Source organism: Miscanthus floridulus, chromosome 6 (genome assembly GCF_019320115.1).
Source record: "Miscanthus floridulus cultivar M001 chromosome 6, ASM1932011v1, whole genome shotgun sequence".
Lineage (NCBI taxonomy): Eukaryota > Viridiplantae > Streptophyta > Magnoliopsida > Poales > Poaceae > Miscanthus > Miscanthus floridulus.
Window position 1 is genome coordinate 12,900,913 of NC_089585.1, and position 23,281 is coordinate 12,924,193.

The following is a 23,281-nucleotide window of genomic DNA, read 5'->3' on the forward strand; positions in this document are numbered from 1 at the left end:
CAAGCTTTATGCTAAATTCAGCAAGTGTGAATTTTGGTTAGATCAAGTGCAGTTTTTGGGGTATGTGTTGACACCTGACGGTGTTTTAGTAGATCCTAGCAAGGTGTAAGATGTGTTGGATTGGAAGTCTCCTAGATCTGTGCACCAAATTCGTTAGTTCCTTGGTCTAGCTGGGTACTATCGGTGTTTCATTCCAGATTTTTCCAAGATAGCTAGCCAATGATCAAGTTGCTCCAAAAAGAAGCTAAGTTTGATTGGAGCCCTACCTGCGAGGAAGCTTTCCAAACTCTAAAGACATTTATGACCACTGCTCCTATGTTGGCCCAACCAGATATTGATAGGCCCTTTGATGTATACTGTGATGCCTCAAAGATAGGGTTGGGGTGTGTGCTTATGCAAGATGGACGTGTGATAGCTTATGCTTCATGCCAACTGAAAAAAACACGAGGTGAATTACCCCACCCATGACTTAGAGCTGGCTGTTATGGTCCACGCTCTGAAGATTTGGAGGCACTATCTGTTGGGCAACAAAGTGCATATCTTTACAGATCACAAGAGCCTCAAGTATATTTTCACTCAGTCTGAGCTGAACATGAGGCAGAGGAGATGGTTAGAATTGATAAAGGATTATAACTTGGAAGTCCATTATCTCCTAGGAAAGGCCAATGTAGTGGCTGATGCTTTGAGCCGAAAGTCACATCAGGTTGAAGAAACAACTTTGTCTCTCAACCATGCAGAAGTGCTGGCTCACATTGCCTTGACCTTAGAGTTGCTTGAGCAGATTATTCTAGAGCAAAGGCAAGACCCCGAAGAAATTCCCCACATCAGAAAATTGATAACCAAAGGGCATGGCCCTCACTTTAGTGTTGATGATCATGGAGTAGTGAGATACAAGGATAGACTGGTGGTTCCATCCAATGAGGAGCTGAAAAGGAAGATTTGTAATGAAGCCCATCATTCAAAACTTTCTATCCATCCTAGAAGCAACAAGATGTATCGTGATCTACACCACTTGTACTGGTGGTCCAACATGAAGCAGGACATCACCCAGCACGTCACGGAGTGCGACACTTGTGGTAGAGTTAAGGCAGATCATATGTGTACTCTAGGATATTTGTAGTCCCTACCTATTCTTGTATGGAAGTGGGAAGATATCTCCATAGACTTTGTGGTGGGTTTGCCCCGAACATCCAAAGGCTATGATTCTATTTGGGTCATTATGGACCGTCTCACCAAGTCTGCTCACTTTATTTCGATGGACACCAAATATACAGCTAGGAAGTATGCTGAGATATACTTTGATCGGATTGTGACCCTACATAGAGTTCCCATCACTATCATCTCTGATAGGGGATCAGTTTTTGTCTCTCGCTTCTAGGAGCAACTCCTGAAGTGTCTTAGGACTAGTCTCCTTCGCAGTTCATTCTATCACCCCTAGACTGATGGCCAAACCGAGAGGGTGAACCAGGTGCTCGAGGATATGTTGAGAGCTTGTGCCATTTCTTTTTCTGAGAAGTGGGGTGTCTGCTTGAAGCTAGCAGAATTTTTGTACAATAATAGCTACCAGGAGAGCATTTGCATGGCACCGTTTGAAGCTCTATATGGCAAGAAGTGTAGAACACCACTTAACTAGGTTGAAGTGGGCGATCATGGTTACTTTGGTTCAGACTTCATCAAAGTAGCTCGAGAGCAAGTAGGCATTATTCGAAGTCACTTGAAGGCAGCTCAGGGCAGACAGAAGTCTTATGCGGACAAATGAAGGAGGCTTTTGCAGTTTGGAGTGGGAGATTATGTGTATCTCAAGGTGTCTCCTATGAGAGGGGTGCATCGGTTTGGTATCCATGGCAAGTTAGCTCCACGATATGTGGGTCCCTACAAGATTTTGGCATAGTATGGTCCAATGGCGTATCGACTCTAGCTCCCCGATATCTTGTCTGCGGTACATGATGTGTTTCACGTCTTCCAGTTGAAGAAATGTCTACGGGTGCCAGATGAAGCTGTGGAAATTGAAGGGCTTCCCCTCCAACTAGATTTGACTTACGTTGAGCACCCTATAAAAATCCTAGATGAGAAAGAAAGAGTGACGAGAAACAGTGTGGTAAAGTTCTACAAAGTGCAATGGCAAAACCACTCAGAGGATGAGGCCATGTGAGAACAAGAGAGTTACCTATTAAAGCATTACCCCCACCTCCTTTCTGGTTCTGATAGTTAGTTGCTGTGTCGAAATGTATTTCCTACCTTCTTCTCACACTAGGCACATGGAATCTCAGGTTGAGGTTTTGTTTAGGGGGTAGATTTGTAACACCGTTGGTGTTACCTTGTACAGTTTTTGCTAAAACCATGTCATAAGCATTATGTTTATGTATTATTGCATGCGGTAAAATGAAAAATTAAATTTTATTGCACTAATTCTCAATTTGAGCTCTAATTTATTTCTTGTCCAAATACTCTCCAACACAGCTCAACTCACTATTGTCATCCTGATCCAACTCTAGCTCTTATTATTCTTCTCCTCCTTAATTTCCCATGCACGCACTCGGCACTCGCAAGCCCGCGAAGCACGTTTCAGTACATTCTTTGGCAAAGACGCAACGCTTTTACTTTGTCGCGTCAAGCAAGTCAAGTTGGCAGCGCATGACTCGCACACGCTACACATTAATCTCAATCACAAGCTCTGCCCGCTGCGCACGCTGCTTGCTCGCTGCTCAGTTGCTTTGTGAACACAACTCAGACACCTTTCCTTGCGTCAGCACTATAGCAACACAGAATTATGGTAGCACGAAGTAAACACGGTTCACTGCGTCTTACACGACTTGCACTATTCATTGCAGAAAATACTATTCACTATAGAAAAACATTGTTCATTCGAGCAGCGCGTCGTGCACAAGCAGCGCTTTATTACTTTAAGCAAGCTAGTTTTGCCACGACCTGCAGTACAAGTACCAGCAGATGGAACCAGCCTGCCGTGCCGTGTGCGGTGGTGTGCCTAGACTGGCAGAGTGAGGACTAGAAGACTATAGATGCTTTAACAGCCGAGCGAGGGAGAGTGCATGCCTTGTCTAAGAATAGAATGCTAGGGGACCGCATGCATGCTCGCCAGGCACAATGCCATCACATGTGCTCTGTTTTGTGGTTGTATGCGCGTATGCAAGAGCTGATCCATTTAATTTGTTGTCGCTCCTGTAGCTTGCATGATGAGAGAGAGCGAGAGCATGCAGCTGCTTTTGACCAACAGGTAAATGCACAACGTCTGGCCGCCTCCTGTCGCTTGCATGCGTTTCTGCTGGCCATTGCTTTGCACATTAAGCGAGGGCGCTGCTGAGCTGTACTCCGCACTAGGCAACCGTCTAGGCGTGTGCGTGCCGCACCTAGTGACCACGCTAGCACAGAGAGGCATGTCCGCTGCGGGGCAAACGGTCGCCATTTTGAATTTGGGTACAGAAGTAGACTTGACCGATGACCCCGTTTGAGACTTGATGAGTGGTTGGCGAGAAACTTCATTTGTCCAGCCAGAGCTAACATGGTAAGGCAAAGCTTTAGTAGCTAGTACATACCCAGCCTAGGTCCATGGTCTATTGTACATCACATTTGTCTATCAACATTGAAGTCTCAAGTACAACGACACACTGCTACACGCTTCTCCTAGTTCATTCACAGTAGCCATGCCTAACCTTCTCGCCGTCCTCCTTATCCTCCTCTTGCTTAATTCCATCCCTGCATCTCCTGTCTTGAAAAGGACATGTCGAGCCGTCCTACTCCGCCACTCACCATCTTACTCGAGAAGGCTGCGCTCCGTCGATCTCCCTTCCTGAGCTGCAATCGACTAAGGTAGCTAGACTGCAAGAATTCCCTCATTCTCTATTATCTCCTTGACCTGTGGTCTCCTCCATTAATTCCTTGACCTGCATGAATGAACCAGCACCTTTCCCTCTCATAATCATGGAAAGTCTAGTTCACTACCCGTCCAGCACGTTATGTGATCAGCACCAACACTCCCTTCATCACATCAATTTAATTTTTGGATCAATTAACAGCCCACCTTGTAAAAGCCATATCTCCCTCATACGACCTCCGATTCACTCGATTATTCTTCCTAAAATCATCTAAAATCAAGACCTATCCATCCTTATCATCTTCTTCTTTCCTAGAGCCCATTTAAATTTATTTATTTATTATGAAATAATTTTTTTTAGATTCCTAAATTTCTGATCTATTTGTTGGTGTATTTTGTTCGTATGGTTCTTTGATATTTTATGGTTACTTATTAATTCTAGGTTGCTTGTTATTATTATGGTTATTTAGGGAATGACTTTTTGTTATGCTTTGGTCGAAATGCTAGCCCTGAAATTTTTTACAGTGGACTCATGATAACATTAGATGCTCTCTGTAATTTTTGTAGCATCTGAATAGCTAATTTATTAAGGTAGCTAACATACCCTAATTTAAAGCATATGAAATCAATTAAGAAATTAGTTGGTATGAGATCAGTAGAGCTAGCTTGTTAGCATGATAAGCGTGTTCTTATTTTAAGAGTTGTGGTTGCCTAAATATTAATTATTGCATCATCATCGCTGCATGCATATAGAGAACGAGCCACTGGAGATCGTGACCTTCGGCGAGCAGGAGTATGACGAAGTCGTCGAAGAGTACGAGGAGGAGATCCTCGTGTAGGAGGACGTCCCGAAGCCATCAGTTGCTTACTTTGCTGACACCCCGCCTACCCAAGGCAAGCCCCGGTGTATAACCCTTATTTTAAATAATAACTGGATATATATGTGTTGTGCATTTACGTTACATGCAATTTATGAAACCTACATGCATAAATATATCCACCCATGAGTCCTACTAGTATAGGTTGAGTAGCTGTTATGCTCAGGATGTCGGTAGCGTGGGTAACGTGTCGTTGCTCACAAATAGGCGATAAATATGATCACTCCTGATAAAATGGTGGAAATGAAAATGGTGACCAGGGAGGGATATGGTTGGGTTCTGGTGGGTGTAAAGGGTTGTGTCCTGTGGCCAGCAGGGCATAGCTCGGTTATACCTTTTCCCTGTCTGTGTCAACTAAGGACCGATCGTTGCCTAAGTCTCGAGGCAAGTTACAGATCTATTATCCCGAGCGCATACTTGTGTATGGGCGCAGGGAAGACTCGTTGCTCTCCTGTCGTGGATCCGGCTCTTTCTGGACCGACTGATTGGAGGCGAAGATAGTGGAGGTCCTTGCACCGCACTGAGTTCGAGACTCAGGAGTGGGGGCTTGGAGTCCAAGTTTGGACGGAGACCTGGACACCTAGGACAGGAGGGTGATGGGTTAGTCCTGCATGTGCCTAGGGTACAAGTGGGGCGTGTGTTTTCGGGGTACCTAGCTGGGGGCATTGATTCGCGAATCGCCAGGCGATCCGATACGGCTTGTTTTTTGGTCTAGCACCGTAGTAAGAACTGAAAGATGGAATGAGAAGAAATGGAATTGATTGCTCAACTCTTGCTTGAAAGTAGAACAAGTGCTTATATAGACTGGATAGATAATAACTTAGTACGGTTAATAATAATAACATAAATAAGGACTCACTATTAGTATTGCTTTCTGCTAAAATAAACCAGCAAACCATAAAGCTTCTTATAGTCGGGAAATTATTCCCACTGGTAGGATGAGTCTTGCGAGTACATTGTGTACTCAGGGTTTATTTACCCCTGTTGCAGGTGATGTATGAGAAGTACCTTTGTGTGGAGGATTCTTCTGGTGGGCTTTGAAGGATCCTCATTCTTATCGCTAGATGTTTATTTTAAATTTCGCTGTTTATCATTCCGCACTCTGATATTTGGTATTGTAATAATGTACTGTTAAGAAACTCTGATGTATGAAATGGACAAGTATTGTAACTCGTTCTCATTATTGGATCCTTGAGAAAAATATGGATCTTTCGGTTTCTCCCTTGGGGTGTGCCCGACGGATACCGCCCGATGTAGCTTGCTTTCGGGGTGCTTAGTGTCTGGTGGAAGACGAGCACCTCCGTAAGCGTGTTATTTCGGGCGGTTCTGTCACATATTAAATATAGACTAATTACGAAACTAATTACACAACTTGCGACTAATTTGCGATACGAATCTTTTAAGTCTAATTAGTCCATGACTTGTACAACGTTGTGCTACAGTAAACATGTGCTAATGATCGATTAATTAGGCTTAAAAATCGTCTCGCAAATTAGCCTCCATCTATGTAATTGGTTTTGCAGTTAATATTTATTTAATGCTCTTTATTAATATCTAAACATTCGATGTGACATGAATTTTAGGAGCGACTAAAGAACCCAATACCCCCTCAGTCCTATTTTTACCCAATTACCCATGCTGTCTTAAGAGAAACACACATTCTCTCTTCAAGCAATCAACTTTTTAAGTTTTACTAGATTTATAATGTAACCTTAATATGTTTGTTATAAAAAAATACATTTTATTATTAATCTAATAGAATTTACGTACTAAACTTATTAATATCAGTATATCATAGGAGTATATAATAAAAAATTGGACTTCGAGGGATACTAGTTCTTTTTACGGAGGGTACCCAGTTTAGTGGAGCTACTCCCTCCGTTCTAGTGACAGAAGTCAAATCTTTTTAACTTTGAATATATAAAAAAATATTAATATTTATAATGTATAATTAATATTATTAAATAAATCATGAAATATATTTTTATAATAAATTAATTTAGAGATACAAATATTGTTATTATTTTTTTATAAAACTAGTCAAATTGAAAAAACTTTGACCAACACGTATTTAATAATATTATTTTTTTGGGACGACCGGAGCACGCATTCCGTAACATTATTCTTTTTTTTTTTTTACGGAGTGAGTATAGCTGAAGAGTAGCTGCAGATCTATCGTGAACTGTCCAACTCCAACATGCGCAGGGCTCGACGAGACGACGACCACCTGAAACTGAAATGTCGCCATCTTGTTCTCGTCCGTCGTCTTGCACCGTTGGCGTCGCGACACGATCTGACCCCCGGTGCCAGAGGTTCTGGTTTTGACATGGAGAGCACGCAGTTGCATGATTGCGTCCGGTCCGGGCCTCTGAACTGACGCTGCAGTGAGCACGGCCAAACCTCAACAGTCACCACGGCACCACCACGGTATTCAGCATACGTCTGAATCTCAGCTTCACAGGCAACACTTCACCGTCGGTGCCTCCGGTGTCCCGTCCTGTCCAGTTTGGGTTTGGAGTTCAGCGAAATGTAACAAAAGGGTAAAGTACATTTTTCAATCTCAAACTCACGTTGAAGTTCGATTTTCAACCTTCAACTATGAAACCGGGTAACAGACACTCTCCAACTGTCAAAACCGGACAAATTTGGTCATCGGCCAGTTTCAATAACAGTTTTCTATTTTCTAATAATAATAAAAATCAGGTTCGATCTCTAGAAGTTCGTAATTTTTTTTTTTTTGAAATTATAGAAATATAAAACTAGTTCATGTTTTCTTCTAAAAATGTTATATATATGTTGATGCTATATTTAAAATTGTTTAGACCTTACTTGTTTTAAATAAATAACAAGCGTGACAACGAGCAATAAAGCAATAGGAACATAAATAAACCAATTCCAAATACCTATATATAGACCATAAACAAGTAGAGAACATTTTTAGAAAAAAAGTACTAGTTTCATATTTTTCTGATCTAAAATAAATGCCAGCGGGAGATAGCAATGCTACTGTATACATTAATACAGGGATTGGCGCTCGCAGCAGGCTTCTCGAGTTGTTTTTGGCCAAAAGCAAGGTGGTGCACGCGGAGACGAAGGCAGCGAACTGTCATGTAAAAGAATAGAAAGCGAACAATTTAATTCCGTGCGAAATCAAATTCCGTGCGAAATTTAATTCCATGCGAAATTAAAAACAATTTTAAATATAGCATCAACATATATATAACATCTTTAGAAGAAAACATGAACTAATTTCATATTTTTATAATTTAAATAAATTAATTAGGAACTTCTAGAGATCAAACCGGATTTTTATTATTAGAAAATAGAAAACCACTTTTGAAACCAGACGAGGACCAAATTTGTCCGGTTTTGATAGTTGGTGGGTGTCTATTATCCGGTTTCATAGTTGAAGGTTGAAAATCGAACTTCAATGCGAGTTGGAGGTTGAAAAATGTCTTACCCAAAAAAAATACTTGTCCATGAGTTCTATTGGAATTTATGTGCTGAACAGATGCAGGCAAAGCATAGCTGGTAAATGGGATCTAGAATTCCAAATAGGACAGACTCACAGACATGCATGTGATCAAGTAATACTAAAAATCCTTTTTTATTCTCAACATTATCTCTTTCACTTAACATGCAAGTAAATGAAGGTTATTTTTAGCTATCCCATAACAAATTGCTGCCTTGAACAATATTTGGTGACCTGACAGATGAGATCTAATCTGTACATACACCACATACAGTGGCCTGCATTTAGGTCCCAGACGCTCATGATAGTGCAATTGTAGTGAAGATGGTGCTCCAGCCTTCCAGGTAGCAGATCTGTGTCTTGGGAACTTTAAAATCTGTGGAAGACAACTGTTAGATGGTGTTAAAAATAATTTATAGTGTCAATATTGATTTGAACCCTATAGAGCACAATGCACAAACTTAGAAAACAAACAAAATTTGTTTCACCTTAATTTGAGGTGAAATGCATTTTTTTCTGAATATCACTTTTTTATCATTTTCCAAAGTTATATATGGCGAAAGTTTCCTATGCCACTCCCAATCCAAACCCATGGACCAATGCGCAATCTCTGCACACAAAAGGCAGCTGCCTAAAGCTGTAACTTTACAGGCAAAATGCAATTGTCAACTATATATATACATTGTCTAAACCATCCAAACAATGCTATAATAAGGGCATTTGCTGCCTGAACTTTAGCTCGAGAGTCATTCCATATCAGAAGAGAAAACATACATTGTCTAAACCATCCAAACAATGCTATAATAAGGGCATTTGCTGCCTGAACTTTAGCTCCAGAGTCATTCCATATCAGAAGAGAAAACTTATTGAACAATAACCGTCTTCTTCTATTAATTTTAACCTTTAAGCCCGTCAGTTCCCCTCCAGCATCTAATTATATGGTCAGCTATCAGGGGAACACACATTCTTTACTTTGATGACTCTCCTCACCAGCATCATAAAAGTTTCAGCAGAGGGGACAAGCTTCTCATTCTCGGTCACCATCATATCATACAACCAAAGTGCCCTCTTAGCATTGCGCTTCTCACAGTAACCGCTGATAAGCATATCATACAAGTCACTAGTCGGAGCCACTGTTTTCTTCTTCATCACAGCAAATAACTTCTCAGCTTCCTTCAAATTTCCACACTGGCAAAGGCCCTTGATCAAGGCGGTAAAAACCTCAACACCAGGATCAAGCCTTCTGTGCTCCATCTCATGGTAGATGTTGACAATACCTTGAGCATCGCCAGCCTTGCCATATCCATTAATAAGGTTCAAGTATGTATCCGGATCAGGAAGAAGTCCTTTGTCCATCATTGCCGTCAGCAGGTCATTCGCCCTGCGAGCCTCTCCTGCATTGCAGAGTCCCTCTAACATCTCATTGCAGCTGCCAATGTCCAGCACAAAACCTTCCTCGTGCATGTTGTCAAAATAGGCCAAGCCTTCCTTTATCATCCCTTGTCTGAAACAACCAGCAATGAGATGGTTGTACGTAGCATCATACGGCTTTGCTCCCATGGATAACATTTCTTGAAGCAACTGGGCAGCCATGTCCATACTGCCTTCGCAGCAATGCGCTCTGATGAGGCAAGTGTACATGAATCCATTCAGGCGACGACCACGACGAACCATGTCATCACATTGCTCGAGTGCCGACTTGAGATCACCAATGTGGCAGTAGGCATGCACGATCAGTGAGTAAGCAATATCATCGAGGAGAATGTTCCTCTGCAGCATCCTCTTCAGCAACAATATCACCTGCTCCACCCTCTCTTCCTCGATCATCCTCAACGTGAGTGCAACGTGGGCCACAATGCCAGGCGCACACTTCTTACCGTGGATCCTCTCCACTAACGCCACGGTCCGCGCGAGCTTGCCTTCCCGGCTCAGGACGCCGATGACAAGCTCGACGGTGCTCTGGTTGGCATACAGCCGCTTCAGCGTCATAAGCTCGAACACCTCCCATGAGACACCGAACGACCCAGCGCGCTGCGCCGCGTGCAGCGCGGCGTTGAAGGCGGAGAGTGAGGGCAGCACGCCGCGCCGCGCGAGGTAGCGGCAGGCCTCGAGGGCCTCCCCCGGGAAGGCGCAGCCGCGCGTAGGCGTGCACCAGGAGGTGTAGGCCCCGGGTCGTGGCGGCCGTGCCGCTGTCCTCGTAGGCGGCGAAGAAGGCGTCGAGGAAGCACGAGGCGGGGGACGAAGACGACAAGTACCTGGAGATGGCTGACTCGAGGAGGACGGAGGCGTCGCGGAAGAGCGCGGCGCGGGAGAGGAGGTGGACGAGGAGGCAGTAGGACCGGAGCGAGTGAGAGGACGACGGCGGCGGGGAAGAGGAGGAAGCGGCTGCTGCTGCGGCGGCGGACCAGTGGAAGAAGGTGAGGGCGTTCTTGGCAACGGGCTCGGGGGAGGCGTGGGGGTGCCTGGCAAGGGAGAGGAGAACGGCATCGACGTGGCCGTGGGACACCGCGTCGGCAGGGAAGGCAGCGGAGAGCGCCTCCCATGTCGCCCGCGGCTGGTGCGCCAGGTAGTGGGAGATGTGTTGAGGCGTCGTAGGTGCGGTGGCCGTGGACAGCGCTGAAGCGGGCGTGCGACCGAGGAGACCGCCGCCGCGCCGCGCGACCACGCGGCCGCCGGCGTTCACGGCCATGTAAATGAGAAGCGTTGCAAGCTGCGCGACCCGCGCTGATCAGCCGCCGGGCTGACCCACGCCGCGAGCCCACGTTGTGGCAACCTCACCCTGTCCCCCAGCATCGTTGCGGCAGTTCAGACCTCTGAAGTCTTTTTTTTTTCCGTGCAACTAAAACATTCATAACTATTTTATCCACAGGCGTGACACCAAAGCCGCTCGCTCCTATGTATCTCTAGAGCGATCCCGCAGCTTCCTCGCTCCTCCCCTCCCCCGCACCCGACGCACACCGTCAATTACGGACCCGTGCGATCCCTGTCCACCGTCGCGCGACTCCGTCTCTCCCCCGCACGCGCGACTCCTCTCCCACGACGTGCGCCAGGACGTGAGGCCGCCAGGGCTCCGACCGCCGGCCATCCGCAGCAGCAGGAGGCGCATCCGGTGCCGCAGTCGTCCAAGGCCTCGGTCTCCGAGGAGATCGCATCCGGCCGGGCCTCGGTCTAGCAACGGCCGCGTGCACAAGACGATGTCGAGGGCGCGCTGACGCGAGCGCGGGAGGGGAGCCTCCTGGTAGCGGCAGCACAGCATCATTGATGCCAGAGCAGGTACTAATCACGAATATATGCCTCTGTTCGGGATTTAGGGTTCCCAATTTGAGGAAAAAAGTTTTGATGAGCAAATTAGGGTTTCAGGGGTCCTGCTCACCGCCCCGGCCTAGGCTTTGCGGCGGGGACCCTCATCAGGTCGCGCGGAGCCACGCTAGCTGGCCCGTCCCATGCCGCGCATTGGCGCCCTCGCCGGATCTCTGTACTCCTCGTCGCCACCTGCAGGTTCTTCCTTCTCCTTTCCCTGAGCCAGTCGATGATAATCTATACCTTGCGACCTTCTGGGAAGTGTTGAATCTTGTATTCCTGCAGGTGCTTAAAGCTATGGTTAAAATGGGCGTCCTTTTTCCTACTGGCGAAGTTTGAAAAGAAAAATCAGAAACTTGCTGCAATCGGTAACGTTGTGTGACCTACCAATTTGAAAAGAAGAAGTTCATGGTTTATTCTATCAATTTTATTATGTTAACTCGAATTAATTTTGCAGGAGAGGATCTTTTGGCGATTGCCGCTGACCAACCATTTGTGGTCAGAGCATTCTCAAGTTTCATCGTCTAATAGTTTACATGTTTATTATAAGAAAAATTGTTATTATGCTGTCAGTTTACTCATGCTTTTTTCCTTTTATACAGCTCGAGATTGTATTGTTCAAGGCCTTGATCCTAGTTTTGAATTTTGTACAGAGATTGCTAAGCCGTGAGTACGTCCAACATTACTAGCATCTCAATACTTATTAGCCCTCTAATTATTTTGGCACTGATTTGGAAAATGGTTGGTTTTTATCCATCATTTAATTGTTGGAGGTGTTTTGCTGCCTCTCTGCTTGCAAATATATGCTTTTGTGCTCAAAAATCATTTCTGAATGTTCTATTGCTAAGTTGATTTTTTACTATTAGGATGTGAGCATTAACTGGACCTGATTAATACAATTATGTTGTTACCAAGCGCAGTTGGCGTCACTTCCAACAAGCATTTTATAGGACGAAGGAAGCTGTTAGTTTCATGTGATACAACTGATGCTGAAAATTTAGAACCTCAGGTGGCCCCTAGCATCCCCTGATCTGTAGGTAGAGTTCTTGGCTAAATTTGGACTGAATAAGTAATGTGAGCACTCCTTTCCCCCTCTGTCCTGTGACATTGTGCTGCAGTTTGTGCTGGTGCTAACAGAAACCGAAAATTTTGCATCTTTAGGTTACTGCAGCTGCAGCTGAGGCGGCTGGAGTGGCGACGCGATGGGCATCTCGGCGAAGTGGCTCAGGTCATTAGTTGGGTTGAGGAAGGTGGAGCGGCAGCAGCGGTATCGTAAGGAGGATGCAGATGTTGGAGTTGGACCTAGACGAATGGTATGCACATGGTTTCTTCTAATCATTATGAAATTCTTGCATATCTTGTTCTTAAATTCATGGTTGGTGCATTCATTTTGCTTATTGCCTAGACCTATGTGGATTATGCAAGAATCATTTTTCTTATGATCGTTCTATCGGGAATTAGTAGAGTTTCTTTTTAGGGGCTTGGGCTTTCCTTTATCAGGTTGATGAGCAGTAGTATTGTTCTTTTGTTGCTGGTTCAACATTTGGTAAGATGCCTGCAGCATAATGGCCAGAGCTTTTTCTTTTTCTCCGTGCCGCGAGTGTTTGTTTTCAGATATCACTATTGATCTATGCAAAAGGAACAAAAAAAAGTTTAGCATGTACTTTTTGGCCGAGTTCTAGACCATCTATGTAAATACTGAGTTGCTGAAAAAAAGATTAAAAACTTAAATACTGAGTTTCTGAACAATATACAATAGTTCTAGACCATCTATGTAAATGGTTGGTGTTAACTAACAACCATGCTTTACCTTTCTATGTGTCGGTGTTTTGGACCGGTGGGCCCTCAACCAACTAGTGAAAATATACTGCGTGCCCCTAATCTCGGATGGTGATGCAAAGAGACATAAGGCTTATACTGGTTCAGGCAATAGGTGCCCTACGTCCAGTCTGAGAGATCGATCTTGCATTCCTTGCACCGAAGTGCTTGTGGTAGGGGGTTACAAGCAGGGCGAGAGAGGGAGCTAGTCCCAAGTCTCTACGTGGAGCGGTGTGGGTTGCTTGAGATGTTGATCTCATGCAGCGGGGAAGCGTGCGTGTTACAGAGTGTCGAGCGTGTGTTCGTCCGAGCATTTTTTTTGTCTACCTTCCGTCTGTGCCTGTCCCTAGAAATGGCCCCGGTCTCTCCCTTTTATAGTTGAAGGGGGACAGGGGTGATACATGCGTTCGCTATGCGGCGTCCTATGAGCGGAGGTGGCGTTTTCGAGCCCTATAGCTTGTCATTGTGGCGGCATGGTCGATGGAGCGGTCCTTGTCCTTGATGCACTAGGGCGACGCGCCGGTCACACCTGATCCTGTGCGACATGGGAGCTTCAGTGACAGCTTGACGCAGGGCATGGCGGGCGATGTGTCGATCGCTGTGTGTTGACTGCGTAAAAAGCCGAGGCTCAGTTGGTGCCGAGGCCGAGCCATCGTGCGGGCTCGGCGGGCGTGAATCCCGAGGCTGCCGAGACCCTAAAGTGGATTGCTGAGGCTTGGAGGGAGCAGTTGGTCCTGTACACTGATTTCAAGGATATAGTGGCCCGAACTTGACTCCCCACGCCACGTTGTTCCTAGAGCAGGGGTTAGGTAGCACAGTGCAGTGCGAGGCATTGGTCATGGGCACAGTACCGAGCACAGTGGTCGGTAACCCCTGCCCTATCCTGTCCTAGATGGCATGATGTTGATGCGACTTCCCATCTCGTCGATCGCTCTGCTGCGTCTAGCCGTCGTCCGGCTGATGTCGTGGGAGTGGTTGGTCGCATTAATTGGGCGTGACGTTCTGTTAGGGAGATCGGTCGAGGTGGAGGCGACGAGGTTGTTGCCGAGCCAGCCTCGAGCGAGGCGGAGAATCGGCACCTCATCCGAGGCTTTACGCGTGGGGTCTTGAGCGAGACGGAGAATCGGTTCTCCATCCGAGGCCTTACGTGCGAGGCCTCGAGCGATACGGAGGATCGGTAGCCTATTCGAGGCCTTTCGTGCGAGGCCTCGAGCGAGACGGAGAATCGGTAGGTCGTTTGAGGCCTTTTGTGCGAGGCGTCGGGCGAGGCAGAGAGCCGGTAGCCTCGGACAAGGCCGGGGGTAGCCAATAGTTGTCTCTTGGCTTTGATTTTGACAGGGCCTAAGCGATTTTTTTAGTTTTTGCTTAGGGGACCCCTTTTTCTGGTACCCGACAGTAGCCCTCGAGCCTCAGGGAGAGTGTGAGTGCTCTCCCTGAGGTTTTGACTAGACTCGGCTCGCGGTAGCTCCTAGTGGGATGGTGTTTTGTACTCGAGGCCTCGGTGGGTGCGCGTGAGCGCACCCACTGAGTGTAGCTCCCGAGGCCCTGGAGGAGTGGATTTATTCCTCTAGGGGTTTTATTGCATTTGCTGAGCCTATGAGTGCGAGTTCGGGTCACTGGGTCTTCGGCTTGGTTGCAGGAAGGGGCCCCGAGCCTCTGCGCGGAGCAAGAGGGTGATTAGGAGCTTCCCTGTCTTTTTTGTGCGACCCTCACGCATTCTTTTTGTTCGAAAGGAGAGGTGGAGGATGCCAGGCTACCCTCGATGGGCGCGAGCAGTGACACCTCTGATGAGCTATTATTGGGTAAGTCCGAGTGGAGGCCCGTGCCCCATTCAATAGGGGTCGGCTAGCGGTCCAAAGATGCACTCCAAAAGTACCAGAGGGCTTCTCTAGTGGGTCCTAGGGCCGTTCGATTGGCCCCGGGGGCTCGATGCCTCCCTATGGTGGGATCCCATTCAGAGACCTCCCTGCCGGTCTCGGACACGACTTAGGGCGTCTCGAGCGATCGCTTGCTCGGGCCTCAGCCATGTATGGGCTCGCCCATAGTTGTCCCTGACTCTATTGCCCTAGGGCAGCTGTTGAAACCCTCGGGGGCCTAGCCTTCGAACCCCTGGACCGTAATAGGCTCAGTGCCTTTTATCATGTTTTTCCCTATGAGTTTGGGTTGCTTGTCTTCGACCTGGGTGCAGGAAGAGCCCCTGAGCCTCCGCACGGAGCGAGGGGGCGGTCAGGAGTTCTCCTGGCTTTTTGTGCGACCCTCGCGCATCCTTTTCATTCAGAAGGAGGGGTTGTTTGCCGAGCCCTCGGATGTGAGGCTGGGTCGCTGGGTCTCGGCAAGGTTGCAGGAAGAGCCCCCAAGCCTCTACATAGAGCGAGAGGGTGATCAAGAGTTCCCCTGGCTTTTTGTGCGACCCTCGCGCATCCTTTTTGTTCGGAAGGAGGGGGTTATTTGCTGAGCCCTTGGGTGCGAGCCTGGGTCGCTGGGTCTCGGCAAAATTTGTAGGAAGAGCCCCTGAGTCTCTGCACGGAGCGAGAGGGCGATCAAGAGTTCCCCTAGCTTTTTGTGTGACCCTTGTGCATCCTTTTCGTTCGAAAGGAGAGGTTGTTTGCCGAGCCCTCGGGTGCGAGCCTAGGTCGCTAGGTCTCGGCAAGATTACAGGAAGAGCCCCCGAGCCTCTACATGGAGTGAGAGGGTGGTCAGGAGTTCCCCTAGCTTTTTGTGCAACCCTCGTGCATCCTTTTCGTTCAGAAGGAGGGGTGGAATATGCCAGGCTACCCTCGATGGGCGCGAGCGGTGACACTTCCGGTGAGCTGTTATCGGGTAAGTCCGAGTGGAGGCCCATGCCCCATTCGATAAAGGTCGACTAGTGGTCCAGAGATGCACTCTAAAAGTACTAGAGGGCTTCTCTATGGGTCCTAGGGCCGTTCAATGGGCCCTGGGGGCTCGGCGCCTCCCTGCGGTGGGATCCCATTCGAAGACCTCCCTGCTGGTCTCAGACACGACTTCGGGCATCCCGAGCATTCGCTTGCTTAGGCCTCAGCCTTGTACGGGCTCACCCATAGTTGTCCCTAACTCTGTTGTCCTAGGGTGGCCGTCGAGACCCTCGGGGGCCTAGCCTTCAAACCCCTAGACCGTAACGGGCTTGGTGCCCGGTTCCTTCATCTGAAAGGAATCGGGTGGGGGATATTCCCCTCCCATTGGCTGACAATGGCAGGTGCGCCTTTTGAGGCGGTTTTCTCGGATGCAACGCGGTGTCAGCGGATGGGACATAACTGTGCGAGCGATTAATAAGGAAAAGGTGGGCGCGTGGGCGGTAAAATCGGATCTGGATTAACTATATCAGATTTGAGGGAAACTTCCCCGATTTCGTCGCCCGTCCATTTCGTCCCCTTCCTGCATAAATACACAATGAGACTCGCCCCTCCCCTCCTTACCTTACCTGCATTTGCCTTTGCTGCCCTCGGGCCATTGCTAGGAATAGAGAGCGCCGGGGAGAAGAAGGGAGAAGGGCGAGGGAGAGAGGGAGAGAGGGAGAGGCAGAGCGAGGTTTACCGCCATAGCCGCATTCTCCACTACGTAATGGCCAGCGGCCCTGTTATCCTCCCGGTGGATCCTTGGGGTCCGTCTGACGTGTCCGTGGAGACGCTACAGTCGCTCGTCGATGATAGCCTTCTCCGCCCAGTTACCGACCCCAACAGGCCAGAGTGGATTGCTCCGTTGGGCGAGCCGAAGTCGAGGCCACGCGATGGGTACATCATGAGCTTCGTGTCTTTCCACAAGCGTGGTCTCGGCCTACCGGCAGACCAATTTATGCGGGTGCTCCCACATTACTACGGTGTGGAGCTTCACAACTTCAACCCCAACTCCATCGCGCAGGCGACCATCTTTGTCGCCGTCTACGAAGGGTACTTGGGCATTGCCCCCCATTGGGAGCTGTGGCTCCATCTCTTCCGGGCGGGGCATACCATCGAGCTGATAGGCACGACGGGCACGAGGAAGGCGATGAGGGCTGGTGGTTGCACTCTCCAAGTGCGCCAAGCCTGGCAGCACCTTTACATCCTAGCCTAGCTCGCGTCATCCAATCGCCGCTGGTACACCAGCTGGTTCTACCTCTGCAACAAGGACGGTGGACTTCCCCCCTACACCGGGCAGATCATGGAGAGCCAGCTGGAGAAGTGGAGGTACGCTGTCCCGCTGGTCGACCAGCCCAAGCTGTAGCCGCTCCTAGAGGGGCTGGAGAGGCTATGTAGCCGTGGCCTTACGACAGCTGTGGTCGTGGCAGCCTTCCACCACCGGACGGTGCTGCCGCTAATGGCTTGGCGGCGGCTCCTGTTCGACATGAGACCAGATGAGCCAATTGAGGGCATCCGGATGTCCGCCACCGCCCTCTTCGATGAGGAGATTCTTCGTCGGGTGAGAGAGACGGTGGAGGGGCGGCTAAGGATCAGTGGTCTGACCCCATTCGTGATACGCCCATCATGGGGGTACCTCTCTCTAGTAAGGCACGCTCTGCTACGGCCCCCGAGGCCTCCTTGTTCCTCATCGTTCCCTATTCCCTTATTTGTGTTCGCCGTTCCTGCAGGGGATGAGGGACGTGCGAGCCTCCCCACTGCCCGTTCCCAAGGATGTAGAGCGGCGGGCGGTGAACCGGGCGCACGTCGAGGCGCAGAAGAAGTGGAAGGACGCCAAGGAGGCAAAGCGTAAGAGGAAGATCCTTGAGCGCGAGGAGCTGGAGAAGCGCCACTGGTAGCAGAGGCAGGATGGTCTCCCGGTGGAGGCGTCTCTGTCGCTGTCACTATCGAAAAACTCTTCGGGCGAAGGTGACGAGAGCGAGGTGGAGTGAGGTCCCCTGGACCATCTCCCTGACGTTGGGGGGATAGCGCTCGGGGCATCGGCGAGCAGCCCAACGCTTCTAGGAGGAGGAGGAGAGGATGCCTCAGGGAGCCCCTCTTCTTGGCATCGTCGTCAAGGAGCCCAAGCCTAGCATAGTAACGTCAGAGCATGGTGCACTCCTCGAGGGTGTGCTTCACCGGGCCCTGGTGGTAAGGGTAGGGTTTCTTAAGCATATTGTCAAAGAGCCCAGGGCCTCTGGGGCCTTGGGGATTCTTGCACTCTAGGGCCATGACTAGGCTAGCCTCGAGGACTTCTTGCTTCCCCTAGTGACCTTTCTTCTTTTTCTTGGGGAGGCGGGGAGCCGAGGCCTCGGGGGCCTCGTCCCTCCACTTCCCCTTGGCGTCGTTGTCAGGGAAGATGGCCCCGATGGCCTCTTCGCCCGAGGCAAAGTTGGTGGCAATGTCAAGGAGCGCGGCCGCTGAGGTCAGCACGTTTTGGCCTAACTCTTGAACCAGGTCTCGGCAGGTGGTGCCAGAGAGGAAAGCCTGGACAATTTCCGAGTCGCCGACGCTTGGCAACTTGGTGCATTTTTGGAGAAGCGCCGGATGAAGTCTCAGAGAGACTCGTCTAGCCCCTAGCGACAACTCTTGAGGTCCCAGGAGTTCCCGAGGCGCACGTATGTGCCTTGAAAATTCCCAACGAAGACCCTTACCAAGTCACGCTAGTGGTGGATTTGGAAGGGAGGGAGGTGTTTGAGCTAGGCTCGCACCGAGTCTGACAGGAACAACGGGAGATTGCGTATGATGAGTAGGTCATCGTCCATGCCACCTAGCTCACAAGCCAGGCGGTAATCGACCAGCCAAAGTTTAGGATTGTTCTCACCACTATACTTCGTGAGGTTGGCCGGTTACCGAAACTGAGCTGAGAAATGAGCAGCGCGGATAGCTCTGCTAAAAACTCAAGGGCCAAGCGGCTCAGGAGAAGGACTGTAGTCCTCCCCACTGTCGTAGCGGCCACCGAAACTAAGCCTGCTCGTTGTGGTGGTGCCATCGCCTGCTGACCACATCGTGGTCGCCTTACGCCTCGCGTCGGTCGCCGAGGCAGTCGTGCACCGAGGGGACCCTATTGGCCGTTGGTGCCCGAGCAGGCTTGGGATGAACCGAGGCCTCCCTAGCCTACCGAGGCAATGCCGTGGGAAGTTCCGAGGCGCCTCCACGCCGTCGAGAGGCAGAACTTTCGGCCTGCTGCACCACGACAGTCTCAAGGAGGTCTCGGAGCTCAACGTGAGCCCGTCGCCCCTTCGTGGTAGAGGGCTCAGGCATTGTTCAGAGCAGCATCGTTGCCGCCACGACGTTCTGGCTAGCACGATGGAAGATAGGGGGTTGATCATCCCCTTCGTCGTTGTTGATGCAGCGATGGACGTCGTGGGCCCTCTGCCGAGCTGCTCCACCATCACCGCGACCCCGCTGCTCCTGCTCGAGAGTGTCTCGGAGCTACTGCAGTAGGAGTCGGTCCTATTCGACCTTGGCCTGAAGCTCATGGAGCTGCTCTAGGTCTAGGCGTTGAAGTTGCTCGGGGGCAAGGTTCTCGTTCTGCGCTGCTCGAGGCTCGATGCGTGGACGTGCGGCGCTGCCTACCCCCTCGGGGGGCAGGCAGTGAGAACCTGCCCCTTCGTCCTCATCGCCCATGCTCGGCATCCCAAGCTCGACGTGGAAGCACTCACGAGTGGGGTCATAAGTGCCTTCGTCATCAGAGTCGGAGTAGCCGAAGCAGTAGTCGCTCGTGGCCAGGAAGCGGCACATGGCTTCAGGGTCACGGAGCCCAGAGAAGTCTGCTTCGGCCCATGCCTTGTCCTCCTCCGAGGAGTCAGCATGGGTGTAGGTCGAGGTCATGGCGTTAAGGTCGAGAGCGAAGCATTGGTGGCACCCTGAGGGTTCTGAGTGAGCGGAAGCATAGGCGGAAGCATAGGTGGTGGCAACATTCCTTAGCCCAAAGGGGTACGGGGATGGTGCCATCGTCGGGCTTTGCTCCGCCAGAGTCAACCCCTCAGGATGTGGCGGGGCAGAGCTTAATGACAGGGCGTCGCTGCACGCCACCAGCGCCTTTCCCGTGTCCAGGCTTAGGCTAGACAGATCCTCAACCAGGGACCTTGTGCCAACAGCTGGGCATGGGATACCGATAGAGCGTGGTGCGTCGCCCTGAGCTTGCATGGGGTCGGAGTGGTCCCACCCGTGCCATGCCTGGCGAGCGCAATGAGAGCGGTGGCCTGGGCGCCGCCTGCGCCTAGGCTGCTGGGGCGTGACGTCGTCGATGGTCGGTGGGGCTCTGGATGAGAGGAGTACCATATCGTACTCATGTCCCAGGGACATGAACCCTAGGCTCCCGAACCAGATTATCGTGCTGAGACACAGTGGTCGCACGAGGTCTGCCATCCGGAACTTGTCGGGATGATGAAGATGGCACGCAGTAGTTCCCCTACCTGGCGCGCCAACTGTTGGTGTTTTAGACTAGCGGGCCCTCAACCAACTAGTGAAAATATACTACGTGCCCCTAATCCCAGATGATGATGCAAAGAGGCACAAGGTTTATACTGGTTCAGGCAATAGGTGCCCTACGTCCAGTCTAAGAGATCAATCTTGCATTCCTTGCACCGAAGTGCTTGTAGTAGGGGGTTACAAGCAGGGCAAGAGAGGGAGCTAGTCCCAAGTCTCTACATGGAGCGGTGTGGGTTGCTTGAGATGTTGATCTCAGGCAGCGGGGAAGCATGCGTGTTACAGAGTGTCGAGCGTGTGTTCGTCCGAGCGTTTTTTGTCTACTTTCCGTCTGTGTCTGTCCCTAGAAATGGCCCTCGTCCCTCCCTTTTATAGTTGAAGGGGGGACAGGGGTGATACATGCGTTCGCTACGTGGCGTCCTATGAGCGGAGGTGGCAGTTTCCGAGCCCTGTAGCTTATCACTGTGGCGGCATGGTCGACGGACCGATCCTTGTCCTTGATGCACTAGGGCGACATGCCAGTCACACCCGATCCTGTGCGACATGGGAGCTCCAGTGATAGCTTGACGTAGGGCATGGCGGGCGACGTGTCGGTCGCTGTGTGTTGACCACGTAAAAAGCCGAGGCTCAGTTGGTGCCGAGGCCGAGCCGTCGTGGGGGCTCGGCGGGCACGAATCCCGAGGCTTGCCGAGACCCTAAGTGGATTGTCGAGGCTTAGAGGGAGCAGTTGGTCCTTGTACACTGATTCCGAGGCTATAGTGGCCCGGACTTGACTCCCCACGCCGCGTTATTCCTAGAGCAGGAGTTAGGTAGCATAGTGCACTGCGGGCGTTGGTCGTGGGCAGAGTACCGAGTACAGCGGCCGATAACCCCTGCCCTGTCCTGTCCCGAACGGCATGATGTTGATGCGACTTCCCGTCTTGTCGGCCGCTCTGCTGTGTTGAGCCGTCGTCTGGCTGATGTCGCAGGAGTGGTTGATCGCATTAATTGGACGTGACGTTCTATCAGAGAGATCGATCGAAGCGGAGGCGACGGGGTTGTTGCCGAGCCGGCCTCGAGCGAGGCGAAGAATCGGCACCTCGTCCGAGGCTTTACGTGTGGGGCCTCGAGCGAGACGGAGAATCGGTTCCCCGTCCAAGGCCATACGTGCGAGGCATCGAGCGAGATGGAGGATCGATAGCCTGTCCGAGGCCTTTCGTGCGAGGCCTCGAGCGAGGAGGAGAATCGGTAGGCCGTCCGAGGCCTTTCGTGCGAGGCATCGGGCGAGGCGGAGAGCCGGTAGCCTCGGACAAGGCCAGGGGTAGCCAATAGTTGTCTCTTGGCTTTGATTTTGACAGGGCCTAAGCGATTTTTTCGGTTTTTGCTTAGGGGGGCCCTTTTTCTGGTACCCGACACTATGCAACAAATTTCTTGAAAAAATGATACATAGAACTATATAAATCACGATGTAATAAGTTGTCTCATCTGCACTGTGCATTATATCATAATATTTCCCACTTCTTTTGGTATTCAGGAAGCACATCCAAAATCTAACAAAAGAGTTCTTGCGATAGTTGATGCTCTTAAGAAATTGGAGCTTAGTCCCAAGGTATACCGACAATACTACTTTGAATATTCACAACTATTTTTTAGAACTTGATCTTAAAAAACACCTTTATTTTTTTATTTTACCTTTATTTGAAACCATGCTAAAATTGAATTATATAAAAAGAAATAGGATGTGCAATCAACTTGGAGGACATTATCTTATCTCAGTATGTTTCAATAGTTCCTTCTGCCTTTAGTCAAACCTTCTAGGGCTTTGGCATGTTTCTTCCTTATACCAGTGTACAATTGCATTTCACTAGAAAAGGACGAGTACTCATAAGTTAAATATCATCTCATTTGTTTAGTTTTCAGCATCGTGGTTCACAGGTTCTTGAAATTCAAAATTTCAACCCTACTTCTCTAGATGATGTTGCGCGTATTCATTCAAGATCTTACATCACTGGACTCGAAAAGGTACCTGTCATCACGTTGTCCTTATTTATTCTTACTTTTCTAATAAGAAGTTGCTTTTCTCTGCTGGTGAAAACCTATTAGATAGGTTTGAAATAATCCTGCATTTTTCTTAATATGTGGCAGCATGTGGCTACAGGCTATGGGTTGAGCTTCAGATGAAGGTCTGATATTTATTGAAGGGACTGGATCAACATACGCTACAGAGACTATAATACTTTATGTATGTGCCCTTTTTCATTTTAACATGCTTCTGATGTTAATTGTGCATGCCCTCTCCTATGTCGTGCCAGTATTAATTTGGTTGGAACTTGCAAATAGACAGAGTATTACTCGACATGCTTACAACTGATAGCATTATATATGAGTTATTTCTTATTCGGCGATTATCTCGAGAAGTATGAACTGGTGATTCATTCAGACGCCTTATGATTTTAATGTTACTATAACTGCAAAAATTTCGATCCATAAATTTAACACCGAAGAACACTTTAATGAAATCTGAACGGGCACCAAGGCACCACCCAAATTCTTTCACCAACTTTGTCTTTTTAATTAAATGTCACTTTAACGTTGATATTTAATTTTACAGTATCGTTGTCTTATCGTGCGATCCGTGTTTTTAATACAAAAGTTTAGCTGTTCCGAGGCAATACAC

The 23,281-nt window shown here is 49.3% G+C and overlaps 2 protein-coding genes across 2 annotated transcripts; one reads left to right on the forward strand and one right to left on the reverse strand.

Moving 5' to 3' along the window:
- Window positions 1-8,125: 8,125 nt before the first annotated feature.
- On the reverse strand, window positions 8,126-10,971 carry LOC136457662 (pentatricopeptide repeat-containing protein At1g66345, mitochondrial). The gene is given in 3 exon segments (XM_066457685.1): window positions 8,126-8,558; window positions 8,957-10,306; window positions 10,308-10,971. Coding segments are annotated over 2 exon segments (1,746 nt in total). The 5' UTR covers window positions 10,872-10,971; the 3' UTR covers window positions 8,126-8,558; window positions 8,957-9,124.
- Window positions 10,972-12,447: 1,476 nt separating this feature from the next.
- On the forward strand, window positions 12,448-22,885 carry LOC136461454 (histone deacetylase 10, chloroplastic-like). Its single transcript, XM_066460736.1, has 5 exons — window positions 12,448-12,556; window positions 12,644-12,795; window positions 22,139-22,213; window positions 22,525-22,626; window positions 22,750-22,885. Exons 2-5 carry the CDS (start codon window positions 12,685-12,687, stop codon window positions 22,783-22,785), a joined length of 324 nt encoding a protein of 107 aa, XP_066316833.1. The 5' UTR covers window positions 12,448-12,556; window positions 12,644-12,684; the 3' UTR covers window positions 22,786-22,885.
- Window positions 22,886-23,281: the final 396 nt, after the last annotated feature.